The 25,218-nt window shown below is 34.9% G+C and overlaps 1 protein-coding gene, 1 long non-coding RNA gene and 1 pseudogene across 4 annotated transcripts; 1 reads left to right on the plus strand and 2 right to left on the minus strand.

Annotated features, from left to right (window-relative positions):
* Nucleotides 1-4,870: 4,870 nt before the first annotated feature.
* LOC136208658 (uncharacterized) lies at nt 4,871-5,749 on the minus strand. Its single transcript, XR_010677221.1, has 2 exons — nt 5,346-5,749; nt 4,871-5,223 (listed from the first exon to the last, which is right to left on the minus strand). It is a non-coding gene; the product is annotated as an uncharacterized lncRNA (long non-coding RNA).
* A 477-nt stretch (nt 5,750-6,226) lies between these two features.
* Nucleotides 6,227-14,544, minus strand: LOC136208657 (disease resistance protein At4g27190-like). 3 transcript variants are annotated; one of them, XM_065999750.1, is made up of 12 exons: nt 14,428-14,544; nt 14,196-14,283; nt 13,807-13,869; nt 13,604-13,689; nt 11,611-13,511; nt 11,316-11,495; nt 10,229-10,884; nt 9,807-10,035; nt 8,976-9,114; nt 8,760-8,902; nt 8,039-8,183; nt 6,227-7,071 (listed from the first exon to the last, which is right to left on the minus strand). In XM_065999750.1, exons 5-12 carry the CDS (start codon nt 13,477-13,479, stop codon nt 6,764-6,766), a joined length of 3,669 nt encoding a protein of 1,222 aa, XP_065855822.1. In that variant the 5' UTR covers nt 13,480-13,511; nt 13,604-13,689; nt 13,807-13,869; nt 14,196-14,283; nt 14,428-14,544; the 3' UTR covers nt 6,227-6,763. The 3 variants fall into 3 exon arrangements, 2 of the variants coding, with proteins under 2 accessions (XP_065855822.1, XP_065855823.1); XM_065999751.1 differs by lacking the exons at nt 6,227-7,071; nt 13,807-13,869 and having other exon boundaries at nt 8,052-8,183; nt 8,750-8,902; XR_010677220.1 differs by lacking the exons at nt 6,227-7,071; nt 13,807-13,869 and having other exon boundaries at nt 8,067-8,183; nt 8,674-8,902.
* A 659-nt stretch (nt 14,545-15,203) lies between these two features.
* LOC136210254 (5S ribosomal RNA) lies at nt 15,204-15,321 on the plus strand (annotated as a pseudogene).
* The last annotated feature ends 9,897 nt before the right edge of the window (nt 15,322-25,218 follow it).

Consider the following 25,218-nt stretch of genomic DNA (forward strand, 5'->3'; position numbering starts at 1 on the left):
CATAAAGAAAAATCTAAATTGATCATCATCATCTGTCTCGATATGTGTCACGGTACCCAGATTTGTACTTTTCAACATCTCACAGTAGTCCGGCAACAACATGAACGATTCCTCCGGCGAACCACTTTGTGCTTCCAATGCCCAGTGTCTTGCTCTCCAAGCTTGCATATAAGAGAGATTAACGGAAAAATCTCGTTCAAAATCGAAAACAATATCCTTTGGTCGATGCACCCGATTTTCCAAATCAAACCTGCTTCGGAGTAGTATCCCTGCAACACGTTTCCCCGCTTGCCTATGGTGCGGACATATCTGATCTCTCCTACAAGCGTGCATGTCCATACCATCTATTCTTGAAAGCCTGAACAAATTAGAACCTGGAATGACGATCCCTCTAGCCCTCCATTTACATTTGCCCACATCCTTACATTTCACCTCAAACAAAGACTTGTTTGATTTGTAAACCTTCCATTCAAACGAATTTTCAATTGCATATTTTCCAAGTGAATCTTGCAATTCAACTTTGTTTGAAAATATATCATTGACCCTCAAAGTAGTACCTCCGTTTGATTGTTTAGGTGCAATCATATTCACGGGCGCATCGCATGGCTTTGGACACCATCGAAACGGATCAGTCATCCTTTTCATTCTATCTTCATCGCCATCCTCATATGGGATACGTTGGACGCATTCAGATTGCTTAACTGTTTCATGAACACTTTTAAAAGGAATTTCATTCTGAGTGGTATCTTCATTCTCCACATTGTCACCATTATCGTAACAATAATCATTATCATAATGCTCATCATAATGATCATGATTATCATTATTCATATAATCATCGATATCATTTCCACAATCGTTGTCATCCTTACCATGTATAGGAGCATCCAGTTCGATGGTGGGATCATTACTTACTACTTCCGTTGGTTTGCTTTGACCAACATGTCCATCCTTGTTAGGTCGCAATGCTGAAGCTTGTATTGTTCGCATGTTTAGAGTAACATACAATGGAATCAAATCGGTCGGATTCATTCGGCAATACTCTATGAATCCCATGACATCTTCATCGTCATCAATATCTGCTATCCCACCACGCAGTTTATTTGGACCATATGTCGCCTGCATGGACATTTGGATATCATACGAGGTTGAGTCAACGCGAAGTGCACCATAAAATTTCTCTTTCAACTTTTGCAAGTCAATATCTGTTGGCAAAACCAACAACTTCGCTTTACCACCCACGTATGTCATCACAGTTCCTTCTGTGGTTCACAATCCGTTCTAAGATAAAAAAACGCGTACACCTCTCTTTGGTTGACATACTTCTACATTTAGTAAAATGGACACGTGATCAAAACATAATAAAGCCAATTCATATGTAAATGATGCTCAAATGCGACATGATACACCAAAATGCGACTCAAATGCGACAAGCTATACCAAAATGCGACGGCCAAATGCAACATGCTACATCAAATGCGACCGCCAAATGCGACCGCAAATGCGACATGGATATGAATGCGACAAGCTATATGTTAGTCCTTGTCGCATTTGATTCTCTGTGTCGCATTTGAGCATCAGAATACGACACATCGGGAGACAATGGCGGAATCGGAAAATGTCAAGATTCAAGCAAATGTATTCGCATACCAACTGTGTATTTCTAGTAATGTGAATGAAAAAGGAAGGAATGATGCTTACATGAATTTGAATGGGGTATGGATGTCTTTAGATCTTGGGTTGAGTTGATGAATTTTGCTGTGAGAATGTGAAAGTAAATAAAAGGAAAAGAGGAAATGGTTGTTATATGAGAACAATGGTAGTTTTGTCCAAAATGGATTTATTTGTCTAATTTTATAAAATGAAAGGAAGGTAGGTTAGATATGTAAAGTGGAGTCCTTCATTGGGTTAGATTAGTAATTATCCCTCAAATTTATCAAATTTATTCTTGGAGTAAAATTACTGTTAACCATAAACATTAAGAATAAAATTACATCATTTTAAACGTTAAAAATAAAATTACTCATGGTTGTAAACGTTAAATGTATTTTTACACCTTATCCCATTAAATAATAAAAGTATTTAAAAAATCGAATTAAAATAAAAAAAAATCAATATTATGTAAAGAATCGTATTGTATTAATCTTTTACACCAAGTGGAGAATTATAATAAAAATTAAATAAAATGACAAATTAACAAAAAAAAAGAAAAAAAAAAGAAATTGAACAGCAATGGAACACTGTCTATCTACTTCCTGGAAAATTGTAAAACAGTATCATAGTCCGAAAATGCCTCAGCCATCGCCACCGTCTCCGCCTCAGCCACCGCGGCAGCTAGTCTTAAATCATCTTCGGAATTAGGCAGCAGCAATGTTGTTAGATCATTATCATCGTCTCCAAATTCAAAATCAGAGTTTGATATCATCTTCTTAATAAATTGTTTGATAGCCTCACATTCAGCCTCCGCCACATCTACGGCCATCGCCAGATCATCATGATACTGATCTTCGTCTGAAAGAAGATGAACCAGGATTAATAATTAATTAAAGAACATAATCGCATATTAAAAGTTGATTAAAGAAAAAATATAAATAATAATTAATTTGAGAGGTATATGCTTAAACGAATGAATTACGTACCTCCAATATTAATATTACTATCTGCGAACAACTTCCTTTTTTTATATTGTGGCTGCTCCATTCTGTTCTTCTTCTAAAAAGCTGAGGATGACGATGGTAAAAATATGCGCACAGTGAAATATATATATGCTGAGTGAGTCGGTAAAAGGAGGCGGTGCTTCAAATTAAAGTTACCTGACCATGTTGTTCTTTATCCTAAGTGAAATTTTAGGGTAAATTACATCCATGACCCCTGAACTTTATCCATTTTCACATTATGTCTATTGAACTTTATTTCTTTTCAGTATGGCCACTGAACTTTATACTTTTTTAACACCGATGGCCACTTATCTAAGGAACTTTAATTCTTGAAAATTTTCATTTTGAGATCATTCAGGTGCTGTTTGGTTAAGAGAGAGAAAGTGATTTTTTAGAGAGAGAAAGCTCCAAAAAATGTGATTTTCGAAAATAAAAAATATGGTTCCATGATAAATGTGGTTCTGAACAACTCTTGAATATTTTAATTTTGAGGTTGTTAACGGTTGTTAAAGGTCATTTTGAGAATTTGGTTAAAATTGAGTTACCACCGATGTTAAAAAATTATAAAGTCCAGTGATCATACCGGGAAGAAATGAAGTTGAGTGACCATAATGTGAAAATGGGTAAAATTCAGTGGCCATGGGTGTAATTTACCGAGGACCGTGTTTGGATCATACGGAATTATGAAATCAGCTTCCAATATTGCTTATCTTATCCATATGCTAGCTGCCTATTTAGTGTTTGTGTTAATCGATTTATAGTTGGATTTGGATTTAGTTTTTTTTTTTAATTTTCTTTGAGATAAAGTGTAAAAATACCTCTAATGTTTACAGTTATGAGCAATTTTACCTTTAAGGTTGACAGTAAAAAACAATTTAACTCTAACGTTGTCAAATTAGGTCAATTTAAAAAATAATCCATCAAACTATCTTTTCGGTCATGAATCTTATTATCTATACACTTTAAATTTTAATCATTTTATCACTCATTAGTAACAGACCATAAACATATGATTAGACGTGAAAAAAATTTTAAAAAAAATTAAAATATAATGTCTATTATATGAGTTGTACAAAAAAAAAAAATTCAAAATATTCACCGAATTTATAAATATTAATCTTCAATTCTATTATTAAATCATAATAAAATATATGAAACTTTTTTTTAAATGAATTTATATGAAATTGGTGGAGAATAAGGAACAAAATATTTGTGTTTTATAATAATGTACCCAATTTTCCAACATTAGGCATAAACTTGATCTTGGTTGCCAACGTTAGAAGTAAAATTGCACAATTTTAAACGTTAAGGTTAAAATTGATACTGGTTGTAAATGTTACAGGTATTTTTGTACCTTATCCCTTTTTTATTATGAGTGAGACGGCGGGTCAATGGCGTGCTGAAGATATCAACTGCAGAAAGGAAGATGTGTGTGCATTATGTCCGTGTGGTTTTACATTAATAATACACTAATTATTTAATCCTTATGGTTTTACATAATATACTAATTAGTCCCTAACATTTTTAAAATAATTATATGATCCCTCAGTTTTGATTCCATTAAATTGTTTAATTTCTATATTAAATCTCTGTCTACAAATATATTAAAGAACAATTAAACGGATAAAAATAAAATTTTAAAAGGCAAAATTGCCCCTAATAAAACGTATGGCTACAAAGTTTTAGAAAACAAGTAATAAAATCTTGTTCTTGTTTCTATATCCAGAAACATAAAACAAAAAAAACCCGCATAAACTAAAATTAGAGAGATAAACTAAAATTAGAGAGATAGTAACAAATAAACTGAGAGTTATTTATATATTTTTATCTCATTTAATACTAATATTTGATAGAATGATTAAACCATTAAAATTAAAAAAATTTAGAAACCTTCTAATTAAAACTTTGACTAATATGTAAAACTATAGAGACTAAATAATTATTTATCCATATAAATAAATGTATTTTTATATTTTTTAAATATTTAATTGATATTCAGTCGGTTTCGATTAAGCACGAACCATTAAACACTATTTTTAAAATTAAAAACTGTATACTAATTCATGATTTCGATTAACCGATATGGTTTTTCGTTTTCCGACACCTGGAAACAATTATAAAACAATAAAGATATTTCAAAAATGTAATTAGAACAAAATTTCTCAACGAATCGTATTGTATTAATCTTTTACAACAAGTGGAGAATTATAATAAAAATAAAATAGAATTACAAATTAATAAGAAAAAGAGATTGAATCCCAATGGAACACAATTCAATTATTTTAGAGTACGTGTCTATCCATCTATTTCCTAAATATTGAAAAACAGTATCATACTCCGACCAATGCCTCAGCCATCGCGACCATCTCCGCCTCAGCCACCGCCGCAGCTAGTGTTAAATCATCTTCGGAAATAGGCAGCAGCAATGTTGTTAGATCATTATCATCTTCTCCAAATTCAAAATCACAGCTTGATATCATCTTCTGAATAAATTGTTTGATAGCCTCACGTTCAGCCTCCGCCACCGCTACCGCGATCGCGAAATCATCGTGATATTGATCTTCGTCTGAAAGAAGATGAACCAGGATTAATTAATAATTAAAGGACGTAATAGCATATTAGAAATTGATTAAAGAATAAAAATAAATAAAATAGAGAGATATATATATGGTTGAAGGAATTACATACCTGCAATATTAATGTGTGTAAATAACTTCCTTTTCTTAGACGGTGGCTGCTCCATTAATATTATCTTCTTCTTCTAAAGAATGTGTGAGGATGACGATGGTTGGTAACTCGGTAAAACATATATATGGGTGAAGAGAAATATATATATGTTGTTGAGTCGGTGAAACAGGCGGTGCTTGCTTTCTAAATGGCTGAGGCTGACAATGGTGGTAGCTCCGTAAATATATATGTATATATGTTGAGTCGGTAAAAAAAGAAAAGGCGGTGCTTGTTACCTGACCATGTGGAATTTAATCCTAAGTGAAATTTGTGAAATTTGATGAAGATAGAATTGGATTTAGATGATATGGAAAAGGTATTACTATTTAGTATCCAAATTACTTATTATCAATTTTACTTTTTTTTCGTAAAAAAAAAATTGAAAACCAAAAATTTGGATTTTGTTGAGACAATCGGCCAAATTTGGCTTAGGTGGATGCAACATCTGCCTGGCCATTGGCTGAACGGATTTCTGCATCCACCTGGCCATTGGCCTGGCGGATTTCGGCATCCGTTTAAACATAATTTTATCAATTCAAAATCATCAAATTTTTGGTGATAAAAAATGCTAAATAGTTCAATTTTTTGTGATGAAAAATATAAAATCATCACAAAAAGATGCATTATTTTCATTTTCATGATTTTTTTTGATAAAAAAACATAAACTTTAGTGTTTCCGACTCGTAATCATCTATTTCCGGAATTCTCGGATTGTCACACATCATTTATTTTCATAATTTCAATTATTGTTGTTCGGGTTTGTGATTCTAAAGAAGGAATTTTCAGTTTTTGATTAAAATTATGAAAAGGACAAAAAAAAAAATCAAAATGGAGACAATAACTAATAAAAAGGGCGCGGTATTTAACAATCCACATTATGAAATCAGCTTCCAATGTTACTAATCTTATCAATATGTTATTGCTACCTGCCTATTTAGCGTTTTTGTTAATCCATTTAGTTGGATTTCGATTTTGATGCTAGCTCGTGTCAATGGATTTAGTTTTTTTTTTAATACATCAATTAGGCTGTCCTTGATTTACTTCCTAAACTTACATGTGTTTCATTAGTTTTCTAAATTTGTTTAAAATGTTAGAGCATCTCCAACCATCTCTTAAGTTAACTCTTAAATTAAAATTTGAGAGGAGAGAGAGTGAAAAATCAGCTCCAACAGCCTCTTAGTGGCTCCTCAAATCACCAAAAGTCTCTCCATCATCTCTATTTGTTCTAGTGCGTCGACAACTTCTTTCATTGAGGGACGATTTATAAGATCATACTCCACACATTTTAATGGAAGCTTTGCTGTTAACAGTTCGCTTTCGACGAGTATTAGCCTTCCATCCTTCATTCACGGGTAAAGATGGAACCAAATTGATAACATTCACAATGCCCGTATTTGTTCGAGTGCATCCACAACTTCTTTCATAGAGGGACGGATTATAGGATCACACTCCGCACATTTTAATGCAAGCTTTGCTGTTAACGTTATCGCTTTCGATGAGTATTGGCCTTCCATTCTTGCGTCCATAATATCTGTTAACTTATTATCGTGAAAGAGAATTGGCTTCAACCAATCAACCAGGTTTTGTTGTTCGATCGGACGACTTTTATCAAGCACCCGTAAGCCTGTCATCAATTCCAACAGCACCACGCCGAAGCTATATACATCGCTCTTTACATATAAATGACCTAATTGAGATTGTAAAAACAACAATGTCAGCTCATACATTTATGTGACTCTACATATATGATCTAAACTACATTAACATTTTTGTTGTCAGTTACCGAAAAGGTTAATAACACATGCGATTCTCGAACTTGCCACATAATATCAGACTTAACAGAACTTTTAATTCGTAGCAATAGAAACCCACAGTGGTGTTCAGATGCATTCGGAATGACCAAATCACTGTTACATCTAGATTTATTAGAATCTCATGATGGAGATGAAAATAATTATAAGGTTTAAATTTAATTAGCTTAGATCTAACGGTCTGAATATGTAACATTATAGTCAATATAAATAAAAATCTTGTGACAATTCTGAAACTAAATGATAAATTTAGAAATGGTGTGATCCATTAAACCTTTCAAAAAAACAAAAGAAAAGAAAAAGAAAAAAAATTAAATATACAGTTTGGAGTTTGTATATTTGGAGTTTATCTTCATTCAATTAACATAATTATAGGGTAAATTACACCAATAGCCACTAAACTTTACCTCAACTAATATTATGGCCACTAAACTTCAAAATGTAGCATAAAAGTCACTCAACTTTACACTTTCTAATATTATAGTTACTAAATTAACGCTTCAAAATGACCGTTGATGACCATGAAATAGAAAATTCCAAGAATTGATAATATTCTAAGTAGCTTTCATTTAGTTGTTGTTTGGTTAGGAGGGGGAGAGTGAATGTTTTGAGAAAGAACTCTGGAAAATATAAAAAGTTGTTCCATGCTAAATGTGGTTCTAAATAACTTTAATTCTTGGAAGTTTCCATTTTGAGGTCGCCAATAATGTTAGAAAGTGTAAAGTTGATCTACTTTTATGTTAAGTTTTGAAGTTTAGTGGAAACACCGTGAAAATGAGTAAAGCTCCGGTGATTTAAAAGTTATAAACATAAGGATTTAGACATTGTTACTCATAGAATTACCTGTTCTAACATACACGGGATCAACATAACCGAATGTTCTATCATGAAAATCCACCGGATCAACATAACCGGTTGTCACATTTGAGTCCCCATCTGAAAACCCCCATCTTGGCAACTGAAAACCTGATATTTTTGCATCATAATTCTGTGAACAACAGAAGAAAAACAAAAAGAAAAAAGAGTTAGCACTTCATGACTATAATATCGGGTAAATTATACCCATAGCCACTGAACTTTACTCATTTTCACATAATGACTACTAAATTTCAAAACATAACATAAAAGTCACTCAATTTTACACTTTCTAACAGTAATGCCCACTAAACTTCAATCAACGCCCCAAAATGACCATTGACGACATCAAAATAAAAAACTCCAAGAATCGATGATATTTGAACCAACTTTGATTCTTCAAAATTTGTGATTTTGGAAACTACAAAATGTGGTTTCAAGGTAAACGTCGTTCTGAACGACTTTAATTCTTGAACATTTCCATTTTGATGTCGTTAACGGTCATTTTGAGGCATTAGTTAAAGTTTAGTGTCCAAAATGTTAGAACATGTAAAGACATTTTAAAGTTTAATGACCATACTATGAAAATAAGTAAAAGTTCTGTGGCCATGGGTGTAATTTACCTCTAAAATATCATATTTAAGAAACTCCGTATAACTTTAGAAGCAACCAAATAGACAACTTAAAGATGCATCATACAAGAACTTAAGCGATCAAGCAGTATATTTGAAGAGTTGATATCTCTATGAGTAAGTTTTGGTTCTGAAGTATGAAGAAAATCAAGACCCCGAGCTATTCCAATGGCTATCTTGAGCCGCATGTCCCAAGATAATGTTTCAATCAATGGATTTCCTGAACATAAAAACCAATCCATTAGTTGCTAATCCTAGTCTTTATTTTCTTAATATATACTTTTTCCACTTACTACTTGATAATAGATGATCCTCCAAGCTTCCCCTTTCCATAAACTCATACACAAGGAATAATTCTTTATCTTTCCAACAATGTCCTAACAATTTAACGATGTTGCGATGGAATTTCCTCTCAAGCAAGTTCACCTCCAACTGCATTCTCAAATTAAAAAACTAAAAATAGTTAGACAAATCTCAAGGTTATGCAGCATAAATTTAGACTTTTCCAAACACTTGGCAGCCACCAGTCCTGAAATTCATCAACTTCATTGAAAAAATGCATTGTTATTCGCATTGTTCGCATTTTGTTTCATGGCAATAAAATCATTCAATTTTGAATTTTGTCGACGACATCAAGAGAAAAAAGGCACCAGAAATATAGAAATATGACCGTGGCTTCCACGTCAGTACTAATAAACTTTCATCACTAAACGAAATGACACGTGGCTGCCACCTAGCTGACCGGAACGACACATGGTTGCCACCTAGATGACACGTGTCATTTCGATGAACTAGGTGGCATCCACGTGTCATGTAGGTGGTAGTCAAGTGTAGTTTTGGTTAACGGTGAAAGTTGACTAGTGCATGTGGCAGTCACTTCACTTTTCTGATGTCTTTTTGCTCTTGAAGTCGCTGGAGTGATCTTATTGAGATAAATTGAAGTTGAGTGACAATTTTAAGACAACCATGATAGTAGAGTGACCAAATGTGAATTTAACCACTGTCTTAATGGCCATATATAGAAAAAGAATCTAAATAAAATAGAAAATACTTAAACCATTTATAATTTTTCATCTGAACTATATAGTAGTAAATCGTAATATAATTGGAAAAATAATGAATACCTTCCACTCCTGAAGCCTTTTCTGACTTTCCGATTTCAATTTCTTGATGGCAACAGCCATTCCAGTGCCAGCTTTGGAGGGTGCAAAAGTCTTTTCATCTATCCATCCTAAATAGAGTTTACCAAAATACCCTTCATCCGACAAAATAGCAGGTGATCTGATGAAATTATTTGTAGCAATCTTCAGATCAGAAAAGGTGAAAAGTTGACCATTTCGATTTTCCGCAAACCTTGCAGAAGAATCAATAATAAATTTAAAAAGCTATATTGATGATTGGATAGTGAAAATATTATGAATTTAGGAAAGAAAGTTAGAAAAACAGAGTATATTAACAAAATCATCCAATTACTATTATCTACTATGAATTTTGAAAAGAACTACATACTACCACAAATTTAACAAGAAGGATAAGAAAAATTTACCGCATCATAGTTTCATTAAGATCTCCCGTTATTTTCATTAAGCTTCCATTTATTTGTACTCTCTCCAGCATTGGCGTCCTCAATGACCCATATGAGAAACATTTCATCTTATTGCATTGATTAAATTTCAAAGTTTCCAATAAAGGTAGTTCAATGTCATAGCTTCCACCGCAGAAAATCCGAAGATTGTGCATATGTTGAAGTTCCAAAAGCTTTAGTTGAGGGAATACAATTTTGTCTTTTACCTCTTTTCCATCCGCAAGTACAATAATTTCTCCCATCATCTTACAACGACTAATGCATATTTTTTGTAGCTGAACCAAAAGTTTGGCTACTCGAGAGGAGAAAAGATATAAATTATGACACTCCAATAAAATTAGAATTTGCAAATTCTGAAAAGCTATAATTTTTTGTGGAGTCTGAAACCATATGTGCACTAAATTCCGTAGACCATGCAACTCTAACACTTTCAAAGAATTAAAGGCTCTAGAAGTAGCATGGTTTTCCTCGAACAAAAATATAACTTTTACCGCATCACAAAATGCTATTTTGAGTCTTCTCAAATTTTGCAAGCATTTTTCAGCCAACTTGGATGGAATTAATGCACCATACATCTCCATATAGCCAATTACATCCTTGCTCTTCGTAAGTGAAATCTTCCAAATAAAAAAAAACAGCAATGAGAAAAAAAAAACAGAAATGCACACCCACAATGCACACTTCCCAACACACACAAGCAAACATACACATATATATAAGTTGAAACCTACATGTCAGTATTCTAAACTTGAGGCTATTTTGTGTTAAAAAGAAAAACTCTCATTGATTCTTAATTCTTTTAACTATTAAATTATCCTTAATCATATAATATAGGTTTTGAAGAAGTCTTTCGAATTAATGAAATGAAACACTCAATGTGCACTCTTAATTTTTCATTGAATGATTTTCACTTAATATAAGAGATTTTGATTCTTAATTACATTTAAATTTTGGCTCCATTAATTAAAAAAATTTAGTGTATTCAAAATATTTGTAACCTTATAGTTTAATAAAAACCTATCAATAAAAACTTGAAGTGCATATATACCTGTTCACGGGAAACGCTTTTTAGCAATTGCGCGCTGCTTGTCGAGGTTGGTGGTGGACAAATGAGTTCCTCATCCTTAATGCAACTTCCAGTCAATCTTGATGTGCTTTCATTTGTTGAAAAGGATTGGAAATGACCATCAAATGTACTAATTGATTCCTCCATGCTATTTGACACAATCTATCAATGAGAAACTCACAATCTTAAATCTCAATTTATCATTATGATTAAAAATTGATGTAGACAAAGCTAACAATTGTACAAAAAGTAAATAGACTAGGAAAACAGTTTTCACCTCATTAGTTGGTAAGGACTGATTGGTATCAACATGAACGCCATTGTTTGTATTATCCTTCTGTACTAAAAGACCAATCAGCTTTGGAAGTGAATGCAAATCAAGTTCTTCAATGAAGTAATGCACAAGCCAGTCGTCATCCTCCTCGCCTTGGTTGAAAATTCCCTCCATTTCATTACAATCAAGTATCTCTATGCTTTTGAGAAGTTTCAATCCTCCAACAATTGACAATGGAAACACATATTTCAACTTATGACAAAACCTTATGCTTATTTGACTCAAGTTCGGAAACCATTGAATATTTGTCCATCTTCCATGACATATTTCTTTCAAATTAGATAACATTGACAGATGGAGACTATCCAACTTCCAGAATGAACAATTATCTTTTGGTGAAATCTGCTTTCCTGTCGTATCAACTACACATTCTAGTTCATCACATTCAGAAATAATCATCTTCTTTAACTGTGGAAAGTCATTATCTACTAACTGGAAAATAACATTCTTCAAATTTCTCACTCTTGTCAAACTCAAGTATTCCGTTCTACTCATCAAGTCACAAATACCACTCTCTTTGATATCACTTGAATCACCCATGAGTTGCAAATGATTCATTGAATCTTTGTCAAATGGTTGATATTTAAGATAATTAGGCACAATAACTTTAAAGTGTTGAATGTTTTTGAATATTTGTGACTTTTTAGGCAAAATTGAAGCTTTGGGTATGGTTATTTGTAATGCATGTAGCGAAAGTGATAGTATCTCAGTAAGGCTTGCGTTTGTCCTCTTTCTATCATCTATCTCACCAGTCCTTGCATTAATTCCTTCTTCATCATCATAATTATCCTCTTTCCTTGATTCACATTCATCGTAATCATCATGTTCTTCTTTTGCCTTGCATCCCCACCTTCTGAAGTTTAATGGCAGATATAACTCTTCTAGTTTCAGCATTCTGGACAATACACCTACAGGAATGTATGCAAGGTTCATTTTTCTCAAGTCAAGTACCCTTAGATTCTCTAGTTGTCTCATCTCCTTAGGAATATCGGTCAAACTTAAGGTTGAAATTGAAAGAAATTCCAGATTCATCAGACCACCAATCCAAGACATATCTTCAAACTTAGGTACTTTAAGGCGCAATGTTCTAAGATTCTTTAGCCCGCTAAGTGACTGTGGAAGTGATGAGACATCCAAGGATAGAACACGGAGCTCTTTCATTCTTTCAAAAAAGTCAACTGGAATGCTTCGTGAATCTTCCTTGTATTTAAGAAGTAGCAACCAAAGTTTTGGGCACTCCATATTAAGAGGGTGCTCTTTGATTTTTTTTAGCACAAGTAAAAGTCCATAGCAATCTTTATACAAATTTGACTGTGGCCACTTTTCTATTACAGTCTCACCATGAAATACTAATGGATAACTTGAGGCAACCGACTTCGCAAAATCACGCGCGCCAATTAGCATAGTTACATACTCATGGTGTGTACCATATTCCTCATGACCAAGCCTGATATTGTCACCATTTACTTTATTAATCAAAGAAATGAGGTGATGGACTCCGCATTTCGCAACAAACATATCATGCACGTCTCCAAACAACTTTAAGCCCATCCCATATATAACCAAATCTTCTATTGGTATTCTATAATCATCAGGAAAGATGCTACAGATCAAAAGACATAACTCCGCTTCATTTGGTATAAATTTAGATTTGTGTCTATGTAGAGGTATGCAATCTGAGCTACATGCCAAATCATTTGATTTTGACTTCAGTCTTAACCAAATAATGTTGAACTTGTTTTTCAATTCGTTGGCAGCAGTAGCAATGGCAACAGATAAGCTACCATGCTCATCTGTCACGAGTCTTTCCATTTGATGCAAATTTGGATGGCTAGCAAAACTGCCTGTGATAAATTATACTTATAAAGTAACCAACTATATATTAATAGTTAACTTACAACTAACCAGTCAATCCAAATTATAGTTAAAAGTTTACCTAGAAGTTCGACTTGTTTTCAGCTTCCACTTCTAATGATCAACATCCAGTACGATTATGCTTCCTCAAAAAACTCAATCCAGTAGCTAAATGTAGAACAAAAATGGAAGCAAATGAAAAGAAGAAAGGATAAATAATTATCCCAACTATTGGGCATCTAGTGGTCAAACCACAATTAGTAATGCAAGCAATAAATACAGTACCTAAGATTTATTGTTAGGCTGAAAACAAATTGAGCAGAAAAAGAATTCCCACGTTTTCTCCATCTATCAATGATAATCAGATAAACCAGTACTGGTGGTAGTCAACTATCTAATTATGTCATATACAATAATCTACAATTTCATTTTCAGTAATCAACAATAATAAAAAATGTAGAGTAAGCTCCATAAAACATAATCAGATCTCCAATAAATACAGATCCAAATGAAATAAAACCACATGTTTAATTCTTGAAAATAACTGCTTGTATCAATAATACAAACATGAACAACTAATTACTCCAGTTCAATCCATTTAGACGGAGAAGTATGAACTGCTTAAGTACTAATAATTAATTGTCAATTAATAACGAGTCAAATTAGGATTTTACCTAGTGTTTATTTTCAGCTTCTGCTAACTCAGCAAAATTAAGCTATCCCGGGAAGATGATCCAATGGAGAAGAATCAGACAGAGAACACTGAAAAGAGGGGTAGAAAAAGAGATTTGAAGAATTAGATGAAAACAATCCGTCTGTATATCAGTTCCGATTGAGAAAATTAGAATCAGAATGCGCTAAAGAGAAACGAAGTGGAAATGGATGAAACATTTGAAAACAGCTTACAGAGTTTTCTTTTGGTAGTGAAGATGGCAAAGAGCTCTGGAAAATTCCTTCGTTCCACCTATCAAGAGATGAATTTGGAGTTTTTTTTTTCATGATAACGTTTTTGGCGGCCTGCCTTTTTTTTTTTTTTTTTTTTTTTTTTTTTTTTTTTTTTTTGAGTTCGACCGCAATGGAATGTAGTGTCAACTTGGTTAGTATTTGGGTAAATTACACCTTTGGCCACTGAAATTTATACATTTTAACATTATGGCTATTAAACTTCAATTATTAATGATATTGCCACTGAACTTTACATTTTTAATATTGATGGCCACTCAACTTTAACTAACTCATCAAGATGACCGTTAACGACATCAAAATGAAAATATTTAAGAATTAAAGTTGTTCAGAGCGACATTTACCATGAAACCACATTTTTTATTTTCCAAAATCACCTTTATTGGAGCTTTCTCCCTACAAATTCATTGTCTCTCTCCTAACCAAACACCACTTAAATGACCTCAAAACGAAAATTTTCAAGAATTAAAGCTTTTTAGGATATTATTAAATCTTCAAATTTTTTATTTTGAAACCGCCAACGGGTGTTTTGAGGCATTGATGGTTACCGATGTTGAAAAGTGTAAAGTTTAGTGATCATGCGGTTAAGAATTAAAGTTCAATAACCATAATGTTAAATAACTAAAGTTCAGAAGCCATGGGTGTGATTTACCATTAGTATTTTAATTTTTTTTTAAATAAAAGTTAGATAAAAGTCACATGGATAATAAATAAATTAAGGGTGCGATCATATTAGCACTAATGCACCAGATCCCATAAGAATTCCGAAGTTAAACATGCTTGGGCGAAAGTATTACTAAAATGAGTGACCTTTTGGAAGTCCTCATATTGCACCCTAAAAAATTTCCCGTAAAAAAATTAATTAATTAATTAAAAGTTTAAATTTTAAACTAATATGTCATTTTTTGTAAATTTTTAGATTGCTTGCATTTGAAATACGGTCGAAAATTATCGGCTTCCAAACCGATTCAAAAATACAATTTAACATGTGATGGAGGATTTTGGCCCATCAAAAGCTCCAAATGGCCCACATTCACACCAATCCTTTTTAAAATTTTAGTCTTCCTTATAATTTTATCCTTCATCCGCCTTTAGTGGAAATGTTCTTAAAGGAACTTTAATAGAGCGTGTTTTAAAAGTTTTTAACATTTAACACATAATTTTAAAATATAATATTTTATTTTTTTATTCATTTACATCACTTTTAGCAACTTTTGTTAAACAAATCCTTAATCTCAAAAGTTGTCAATATGTTCCTACAAATTCTTACAACATGCGCATCATGCAAGCCTCCTAGACATTCTTCTCGAAGATCGATATGGTTCTGCTCTGAGTAGAAGCGTCCGTCTGTAGCTCATCTGTTTTGTTTTGTTTCCTAGCACTTGCCCACTTATGTGACCAAGAAAAATTCATTTTTATATTAAACAAAAATAAGTAATATTGAAAGATTGGATAGCTGGATAATATTCCGCTCTATCATTATTCATAATTAGGTCACATTGTTTATACTCATACAATTCCTTAGGCAAGTTTACATACACTTCTAGTAGGTTTACCTGGATTTACTTACTCAAAAATAAGTGCCAAACCCAAGGATGTATAGAAGGGTTCTATAATTATGTATGGATTCATTTTAAGGTTGCCATTAAGAGTATAAGGAGTGACAATGCTCCTAAATTACAGTTTACAGAGTTGTGTAAGAATAAGGGTATTGTTCATCAGTTATCTTGCCCTTATACCCCTCAACAAAATAGTGTTGTTGAACGTAAACAGCAACATTTGTTGAGTGTTGCTAGGTCTTTGCGGTTTCAAGCTGGTCTTCCTATTTCTTTTTGGGGTGATTGTGTTTTACATGCAACTTATTTAATCAATATTATGCCAACCCCTATTCTTAGTAAATAAGACTCCCTTTGAGAAATTGCACAATACACAACCACGGTATGATAACCTTAAGATTTTTGGTGGTTTGGTTTATATTGTGAATTTTAAACCAGGAAAAACCAAATTTGATTCTCGAGTTGTTCCGTGTGTTTTCATGGGTTTTAAACCAAATACTAAGGGTTTTAAGGTATATATTCTGGTTACTCAAACTTGCACGGTTTCTAAGGATGTTCAGTTTCTTGAACATGTTTTTCCATATATTACTGGTACTAACTATGCAGTCACTGAAGGTTCTCAACAATTAAATACAGATGTTCTCAATAGTTTATGCGATGATGATCTGGAAAGTTTTAATAATGATCATACACCTCCGAATCTCTCAATCAGTGAGACTGTTGTTCCTGCTCAGCCTCTGGAAAATGACAATTAGGTTTCTCTTTCTTCCATTAACCCTGTTGATCAACATAATTCTCATTCTAATGAATCAGGTACTTTCGTTCCTTCTTCTTTGTCTGATAATTCTATTCTGGATAATTCTTTGTCTCATACTGAGAATATTACGTCTTTGCCTACTTTGGTTTCTACTGATTCTAATTTACATGTTAGGAAGTCCAGTAGAACTAAGTCTGTTCCAACTTATTTGAAGGATTATCATTGTAATCAATTGAGTCTTTTACCCTTTTCTTCTAGTAATGCAGTGCATTCTATCTCTAATGTTTTAACTTATAATAGGTTATCTTTGGATCATAGAAGTTATATCTTGAACTTGTCAATTATTCCTGAACCAAAATCCTATAAGGAAGCTATTAAGTTTGATTGTTGGAAACAGGCTATGGCTCAGGAATTAGAAGCTTTAGATCAGAATAAGACATGGATTTTAACTGAATTACCAAGAGGAAAAGAGAAAATAGGCAACAGATGGGTTTAGAAAGTCAAACTTAGAAGTGATGGTACTTTAGAGAGGTATAAGGCTCGGTTAGTAGCAAAAGGATACACTCAAGTTGAAGGTATATATTACCTTGATACGTTTTCCCCTATAGTTAAGCTAACCACTGTTAGATTAATACTTGCACTTGCTGCTATTAAAAACTGGCCCTTGCTCCAATGTGATGTTAATAATGCCTTTCTCCATGGAGATTTATTAGAAGATGTTTATATGGAACCACCTTTAGGGTTGCATTTACCTAAACCTGATCTTGTTTGTAAGCTTAAAAAATCCCTCTATGGATTAAAACAAGCCAATAGGCAGTGGTTTGCTCGATTGTCTTCTTTTTTACTTGTTCATAACTATGTGCAATGTTCTAGTGATCATTCTATGCTCATTAAACATACTAATAACAAATTAGCTATTTTGTTAATTTACATCAATGACATTATTTCTAACAGGTGATGATATCCATGAGCTTAATTTTGTTAAAGCATCTATGGATGCAGAATTTAGAATTAAAGATCTTGGTACACTCAAATATTTTTTAGGTTTTGAGATTGCTAGTGTTGAAACACCTTTCCACAAGATTTTGATTTGACAAAATCATCCATGATTAAAAGGCAATTAAATTTAAATGCTTTGATTTAATTGTACTAATGTGTTTGTTCAATATTGAGTGCAAGAATATATATATAAAGTAAGACAGGACAGAAGTTAGCACAAGCAAAGCTGAGTAAAACGGAACTCAGCATGACAGAATGAAAGCTGAGTTGAATAAAACTCAGAAGCAAAACGAAGCTGACTAGAATTGAAGATTTCCTCTGAAGCGTTTACGCAGAACGGAGCTGACTAAGAATGAACTCAGCTTAAAAGTTGAACATCCGAAGAAAACGAAGAAAGCTGAGTGACAGTCAGGACAGCATGAAGGATCCGTTCACTAAAGGACAAAGTCTGCCAATCTTCTGCACCAATAATTAGAACCTCGAAGACACACAAAAGACTAATTCCAAGAAACATGGGACGTTGGATTATTGGTAAAAGACAACTGGCACAAAAAGACAAGCCAGACGCAAGAAGACAAACCTGGCGCCTGAAGAAAGCAGAAGAAGGGAATGGCGGTACAGTCTGAAGCTGTCTAGAATTTGTCCCCTAAAAGAGCCGTTTTGGTGTTAACGGCTAAGACATTTCAAAACGATCAAATCTACAGATTTCCTTCTATAAAAGGACAATCGATAAACTTGGATCAAAAAAATAGAAGCATCAAGAGAAAAATACAAAGAGAGAAAATCTTGAAAGCACTCAAATACAAAAGGATCTTACACCCACTTTTCTATTCTCTGTGTAAATACTAGATTGATTATTGTGTAATCATCTAAAGTGTTCTTTAGCATAAAAAGAACAAGTTTGTGATCAATAGGAATATTGAGAGTGTTAAGCTGAGTGCTTGGTTGTAAGCATTCAGTGGTAGAGAAATCTAGGTGCTGGGTTGTAGCACTTAGTAGGAGTTGAGTAGACGAATAGAGGAAGGTACTCTTGCATATTCAACTGCCTTGTAATTGGTTTGTGCTCTACCGTTAAAGAGCTCGGTATTGGATTCAAAAAGCCCGGAGGACTCTGGGGACTGGACGTAGGCAGAGAGGCCGAACCAGGATAAGTGATACTGAGTAATCTCTGAACTCTCTCTTATATTGTATGTGTTGTTTGCTATATTTACTCAGCATATAAATTGTCTAAGCTGGCCTTGAGTAAACAAGTGGTGCTGAGTTAGAAGCTGACCTACAAGAGTGTCAATTCTCAACTCACAAGAAAACAACTTTAGTCAACATCTGACTAAAGCTGTCTTGAAACATATCTCACCAAGCTGACCAAAAGCTGAGTTAATAAACTCTCAAAATAACTTCCAGTCAGCTTAATTAAAACGCGAAAAAGTTATATTAGTTCCTAACCCCCCCTTGGAACTAATTACTAGGGACCAACAAGTGGTATCAGAGCCTAAGCTCACTACTCAAAGATTTGATAATCTTGAGCTGATCCCTAAAAATGGGTGAGAATAGCACTCAGTTCCTTCCAGGAAACCAAACAACACAGATACTCCCTGAGGGACTATCAATCACTAGACCTCCCCTATTCTTTGGGTCAAATTATACATTCTGGAAGAATAGGATGAAAAACTTTATTCAAGCCACAAACATGAGTGCATGGCTTGCAATTGTCCAAGGTCCACATGTGCCATACAAAACTATTGACAATGAGAAAATTGTTAAAAGTGAGGCTGAGTGGACATAGGATGACCTCAGAAAATTACAAAATAATGCTTCGGCTATAAACATGCTTCACTGTGCGTTAGATGCTGCAGAATATAATAAGATTTCAGGTTGCGAGTCAGCACAGGAGATTTGGAAGAAGCTTGAAGTAACCTATGAAGGAACAAGCAAAGTTAAGGAGTCTAAAGTTAATCAACATATGAGACTCTACGAGCTGTTTGAGATGAATGAAAATGAAGACATCTCAGAAATGAACGCAAGGTTTACGAATATTATAAACGAGCTAAAAAGGCTTGGAAAGAACTTCACTGAAGAGGAACATGTGAAGAAAATTCTGAGAAGTCTGCCTAAGAGTTGGCAAGCAAAGAAAACAGCCGTAGAAGAAGCTCAAGACTTGACAACCTATAAATATGATGAGCTGATCGGATCCCTGCTGACCCATGAAATCTCTATGAAAAACTTTGAAGCTAAAGAGAAAGAAAAATCAGAAGATAAGAAACAAAAGTCACTTGTCATGAAAGCTGATTCGACTGAAGCTGAGTCAACTGATGATGAGGAAATAGCCATGTTCACCAGAAAAATGAAGAAGCTGTTCAGAAGGAATGATAGAAACGACAAAAGGTCATTTAGAAGAAATGACAAGTATAAAGCCGAGTCAAGTGACAAGTACAAGAAGGACAGCTCGAAGTCTGTCACATGCTTTGAGTGTCATCAAACTGGGCACATCAAGTCAAGCTGTCCCAACCTCAAAAAGGAGAAGAAAGGAAGCAAAAAGGCCATGGTAGCCACATGGAGTGACAGTGATGTGTCAACATCATCCGAAGCTGAGCAAAATGAAACAGCCAACATATGTTTCATGGCAGATGATGGAGCTGACCAATCCCAATCTGAGCAAGCTGACCTCTTTGAAGATTCCGAGCAGGAGGAAAACAAAAATGAGGTCAGCTTGACATGCGTGGAGAAGTCAAAACTATGGTATATAGACAGCGTATGCTCAAGGCATATGACAGGTGATGAAACTCAGTTCATCACACTAGAGCTTAAACGAGGTGGAAGTGTAAGCTTCGGAGACAACAAGAAGGGTAAGATAGTCGGCTCAGGTACTATCGGAGGTAACCCAACTATTGAGTCTGTCTCCTTAGTTAAAGGTCTCAAATACAATCTGCTGAGTGTAGCTCAGCTTTGCAAGAGCGGCAGAAAGGTTGTATTTGATGATACTAAGTGTCAAATACTCGAGGGAAATACAAATGAATTGATTTTAACTGCCCCTCGTGTAGAAAATGTATATATGTTAAACTTAGAAAAACAGTTTTCTAAAAACATATGCTTGGTGTCTAAAGAGGACAACTCCTGGCTATGGCATTGAAGACTTGGGCATGTCAGCATGGACCTTCTTGCCAAATTAGCTAGAAAGCAATTAGTTGAGGGATTACCCAAATTAAAGTTTGAAAAAGATCAACTATGTAAAGCTTGTCAGCAAGGCAAACAAACTAAAAAGTCATTTCATAGCAAAAATATCGTCTCAACCAAAAGACCATTGGAATTACTACACTTGGATCTTTTCGGACCTATCCAGCCACTCAGCTTGGGAGGTAAGAAATTTTCCTTGGTTATTGTAGATGATTTCTCTCGGTACACTTGGATCATCTTGCTGAGTAGCAAGGATGAAACCTTTGAGATGTTTACCACATTGATCAAAAAGCTTGAAAATGACAAAGACCTAAGAGTAGCTCACATTAGAAGAGACAATGGTGGAGAATTCAAAAACCAACAGTTTGATGAATTTTGTGAAATCTGTGGTATTGACCACAATTTCTCCGCTCCTAGAACACCTCAACAAAATGGGGTGGTTGAAAGGAAAAATAGAACTATTGTCGAAATAACTAGGAATATGTTGAGTGAAAATAGGCTTCCAAAGTACTTCTGGGGTGAAGCTGTTCACACAGCATGTTACATATTGAATAGGGCTCTAGTTAGACTTATACTTAAGAAAACCCCATATGAACTTTGGAAAGGACGAAAGCCCAACGTTGGATACTTTCGTGCCTTTGGGTGTAAATGTTTTATACTCAATACAAAAGACAACCTTGCTAAATTTGATGCTAAAGCTGACGAGGCGATCTTTTTAGGGTACTCAACAAACAGTAAAGCATATAGAGTATTTAACATAAGAACTCAAGTTGTAGAAGAGTCTGTGCATGTTGAGTTCGATGAAACTGACCCTACAGGTAAGCCAGCTCAGCCTGAAGAAGATGAACCAAGCTCAGCTTCCACTGATCAACCAGAAGCCTCTGTGTCATCTATACAGGAGCTGACCCAAGGTAAGCAAGAAATTGAAATATCATTTGCTGACCAATCTATTCCTGTAGAGATTGTAGAAACACCTCTTCCAAACGACTCAACATTGCCCAAGGAAATAAAGATCCCAAGAGGACATACAGAACAGACCATTCTTGATGCTGCCAACAACAAGTTGATGACCAGAGATCAGCTTAGAAAATACCTTAGCAATGTTGCCTTCGTCTCAATGCTTGAGCCAAAGAATTTTGCTGATGCTGAGCAAGATGAATATTGGATAAATGCCATGCAAGAAGAACTTGACCAATTCACCAGAAATGAGGTATGGGATCTAGTACCTAGACCTAGAAATCAAAAGCCCGTAGGAACCAAGTGGGTCTTTAGAAATAAACTAGATGAGCATGGAAATGTGATTAGAAACAAAGCTCGACTTGTAGCCCAAGGCTATAGTCAGCAAGAAGGTATAGACTATGGAGAAACATTCGCACCTGTTGCTAGGCTAGAAGCTATACGTATATTGTGTGCCTATGCTAGTTTCATGAATTTTAAACTGTACCAAATGGATGTGAAAAGTGCATTTCTTAATGGCCTTATAAACGAAGAGGTATATGTTAATCAACCTCCTGGGTTTGAAGATTCAAAGTTTCCAAACCACGTTTATAAACTCAAAAAGGCCTTGTATGGCCTGAAACAAGCTCCAAGAGCTTGGTATGAGAGGTTGACCAAATTCCTGCTGACCAGGAACTATGTCAGAGGAAAAGCTGACACAACCTTGTTTATTAAGAAAAAGGGTAAACATACCCTACTTGCACAGATATATGTAGATGATATAATATTTGGTGCCACTAACGAGTCTTTGTGCAAAGAATTTAGTCAACAGATGCAAACTGAGTTTGAAATGTCAATGATGGGTGAACTCAACTTCTTCCTTGGACTTCAAATCAAGCAAGGTAAGAATGGCATCTTTATAAGTCAGTCTAAGTACACCAAGGAAATGTTAAAGAAATTCAGCATGGTAGATTGCAAACCAATATCAACCCCCATGGGAACTGATACTATCCTATGCAAGGATGAGAAGAGTAAGTCAGTTGATAGTAAACTCTATCGAGGTATGATAGGCTCTTTACTCTATCTCACTGCTAGTCGACCTGATATTCAGTACTCAGTATGCTATTGTGCTAGATATCAAGCTGACCCCAGGGAATCTCATCTAACTGCTGTAAAAAGAATTTTTCGATACTTGCAAAGCTCAGTTGATGCAGGTCTATGGTATCCAACTTCAAATGACTTCACACTCATTGGATATACTGATGTTGACTATGGACGAGATAAGCTAGAACGGAAGAGTACTTCGGGAGGATGTCATTTCCTTGGAAGCTGTCTAGTATCTTGGTTCAGCAAGAAGCAATCATCTGTAGCCCTGCCTACAACCGAAGCTGAGTACGTGGCTGCTGGAAGCTGTGTTGCACAAGTCCTATGGATAAAGCAACAACTTGAGGATTACGGAGTCAAAACAAAGACAATAGAGATCAAATGTGACAGCAAAAATGCCATTGATCTATCTAAGAATCCAGTCCAACACAGCAGGATGAAGCATGTTAGCATAAGGCATCACTTCATCAGAGACCATGTACTAAAAGATGAGATCAAGCTGACCTATGTGCCAACAAATGATCAGCTTGCAGATATCTTCACTAAGCCCTTAGCACGAGAACAATTCAATATACTGAGGGAAGCCATTGGTATGTCAAATCCACTCTAAATAATTCTGTACGATTGAATGACTGCTATACTGAGTGCAAAATTGAATGAATGTGCAAATGCCATGCTAAGTAAATTAACTATAAATATCTACTCTCTATTAAGTTTAAAAATAGAAAAATAACCTCATGCTAAATAGACATAAACATTGAGTGGTTATACTGAGGAGATACAAATGTTGAGTAAATATCCTATGCTGAGTAGATAGACATATTGAGTCTTCATCTTATGCTGAGTAGAAGCACATACTGAGTGCTCAAACGTATGCTGAGTTATTTAGAGATAGACAAAACATGGGCACTCAACATCACGAACGCTTCGAATTCTAGAAAAATAAAAAAGAAACCCACTCGCGTAAAATGAACCTACACGTGTAACCTCTGGCACCTTGGAAAGACGCACATTAATGGCAAATCCCATGCGCCGAAGATGTCATAAATGACAGAATACTTGTCGGTTGAACGTCCCTAGGCAAAACGGCTAGTTAATTGAATAGGGCCGCCGAAAATAGGTATAAAATGTGGAAGAATCCCCACTCACGAATCCTTACACCTACGATTCTCTGAAATCAAATCCTTCTCTCTCCCTAAAACCTCAAACCTTCATCTGTAACAATGACTTTCAAAAAGAATCAAACCTCTGGCACACCCAATCAAGCTGACCTCGCCGGTTCCTCACAACCAGTGAAAAGAACCATGATCAAAGTTTACAAAAAGGTCAACAATCTGGAAGTTCTGAAATGCCGATGGTTCTCTTCAGGATTCGTCTCGTCTGAAAAACCCTTTTGTGACTGGATTGAGAAGAACAAGTGGAAAGGTCTCTTCTCTCTTTCAGGAACAACCTATCCTAGGTTAGTACGGGAATTCTACTCAAATCTACATGTTGATGCAGATGACTCTGACTATTTGGAGACCTCAGTTAAAGGTCAGAAAATCATCGTAACCCCTGCCTATCTAGCCACCTTACTAGATTTACCAGACAAAGGAATTCAGTTTAGAACGACAAAGGAGAAAGTGCCAAAAGACACAACTGAGAAGATCAAGGGGTTCTGCAAACCTAAGGATCATAAGGGCGAGATACCCAGCACCTGTATGGGAAAAGAACAGAAGATGGTCCATTACATGCTGACCAACTTCATCTTCCCCAAACTCAACTCAGCTTCATCTGCATCAAACTTCGAACAGTGCTTCATCTGGCACATGTTGACCTACACTCCGCTCAATCTTCCCGTCTTCCTAGTTGGAGCTTTTCAAGGAAGTGGTAAGAAACTCCGTTTGGGCTCTCTCATTACAAAAATCATTGAGGACAAGCAAATAGAGACGGCGAATGAAACAAGCATATTGGGGAGTGAAATCACTGCAGTTCTACTGGATGGACTGTTGTACAATCAACCCTTAAAGGGATATGAAGGAGCTGGAGATGCTGAGGAAGATGAAGAAGCTGAGCAACCAGAAATTGAGCTTGAAACTGAGCCTGCAAAAGATGTTGAGGCTCATGCTGAGTCACCTGAGACAGCTCAGCCTGAGAGGAAGAAGAAGAGGAAGGCAATAGAAACCTGCTCAAAAGACATTCATGCTGTCCCAAAGAAAGTAAGGCTATTAT

The sequence above is a fragment of the Euphorbia lathyris genome, chromosome 10, assembly GCF_963576675.1.
Source record: "Euphorbia lathyris chromosome 10, ddEupLath1.1, whole genome shotgun sequence".
Classification (NCBI taxonomy): Eukaryota; Viridiplantae; Streptophyta; class Magnoliopsida; order Malpighiales; family Euphorbiaceae; genus Euphorbia; species Euphorbia lathyris.

Bases quoted from the DNA above. Each gene is read 5' to 3' on its own strand.
- LOC136208657 (XM_065999750.1), bottom strand. From the start codon at position 13,479: ATGGAAAGACTCGTGACAGATGAGCATGGTAGCTTATCTGTTGCCATT. The intron at 8,903-8,975 runs GTAAGTGGAAAA...TTTTATGTTCAG, and splicing joins GGATCATCTATTATCAAGTA to GAAATCCATTGATTGAAACA. The intron at 7,072-8,038 runs GTAATTCTATGA...AATCTCAATTAG, and splicing joins TCCCGTGTATGTTAGAACAG to GTCATTTATATGTAAAGAGC.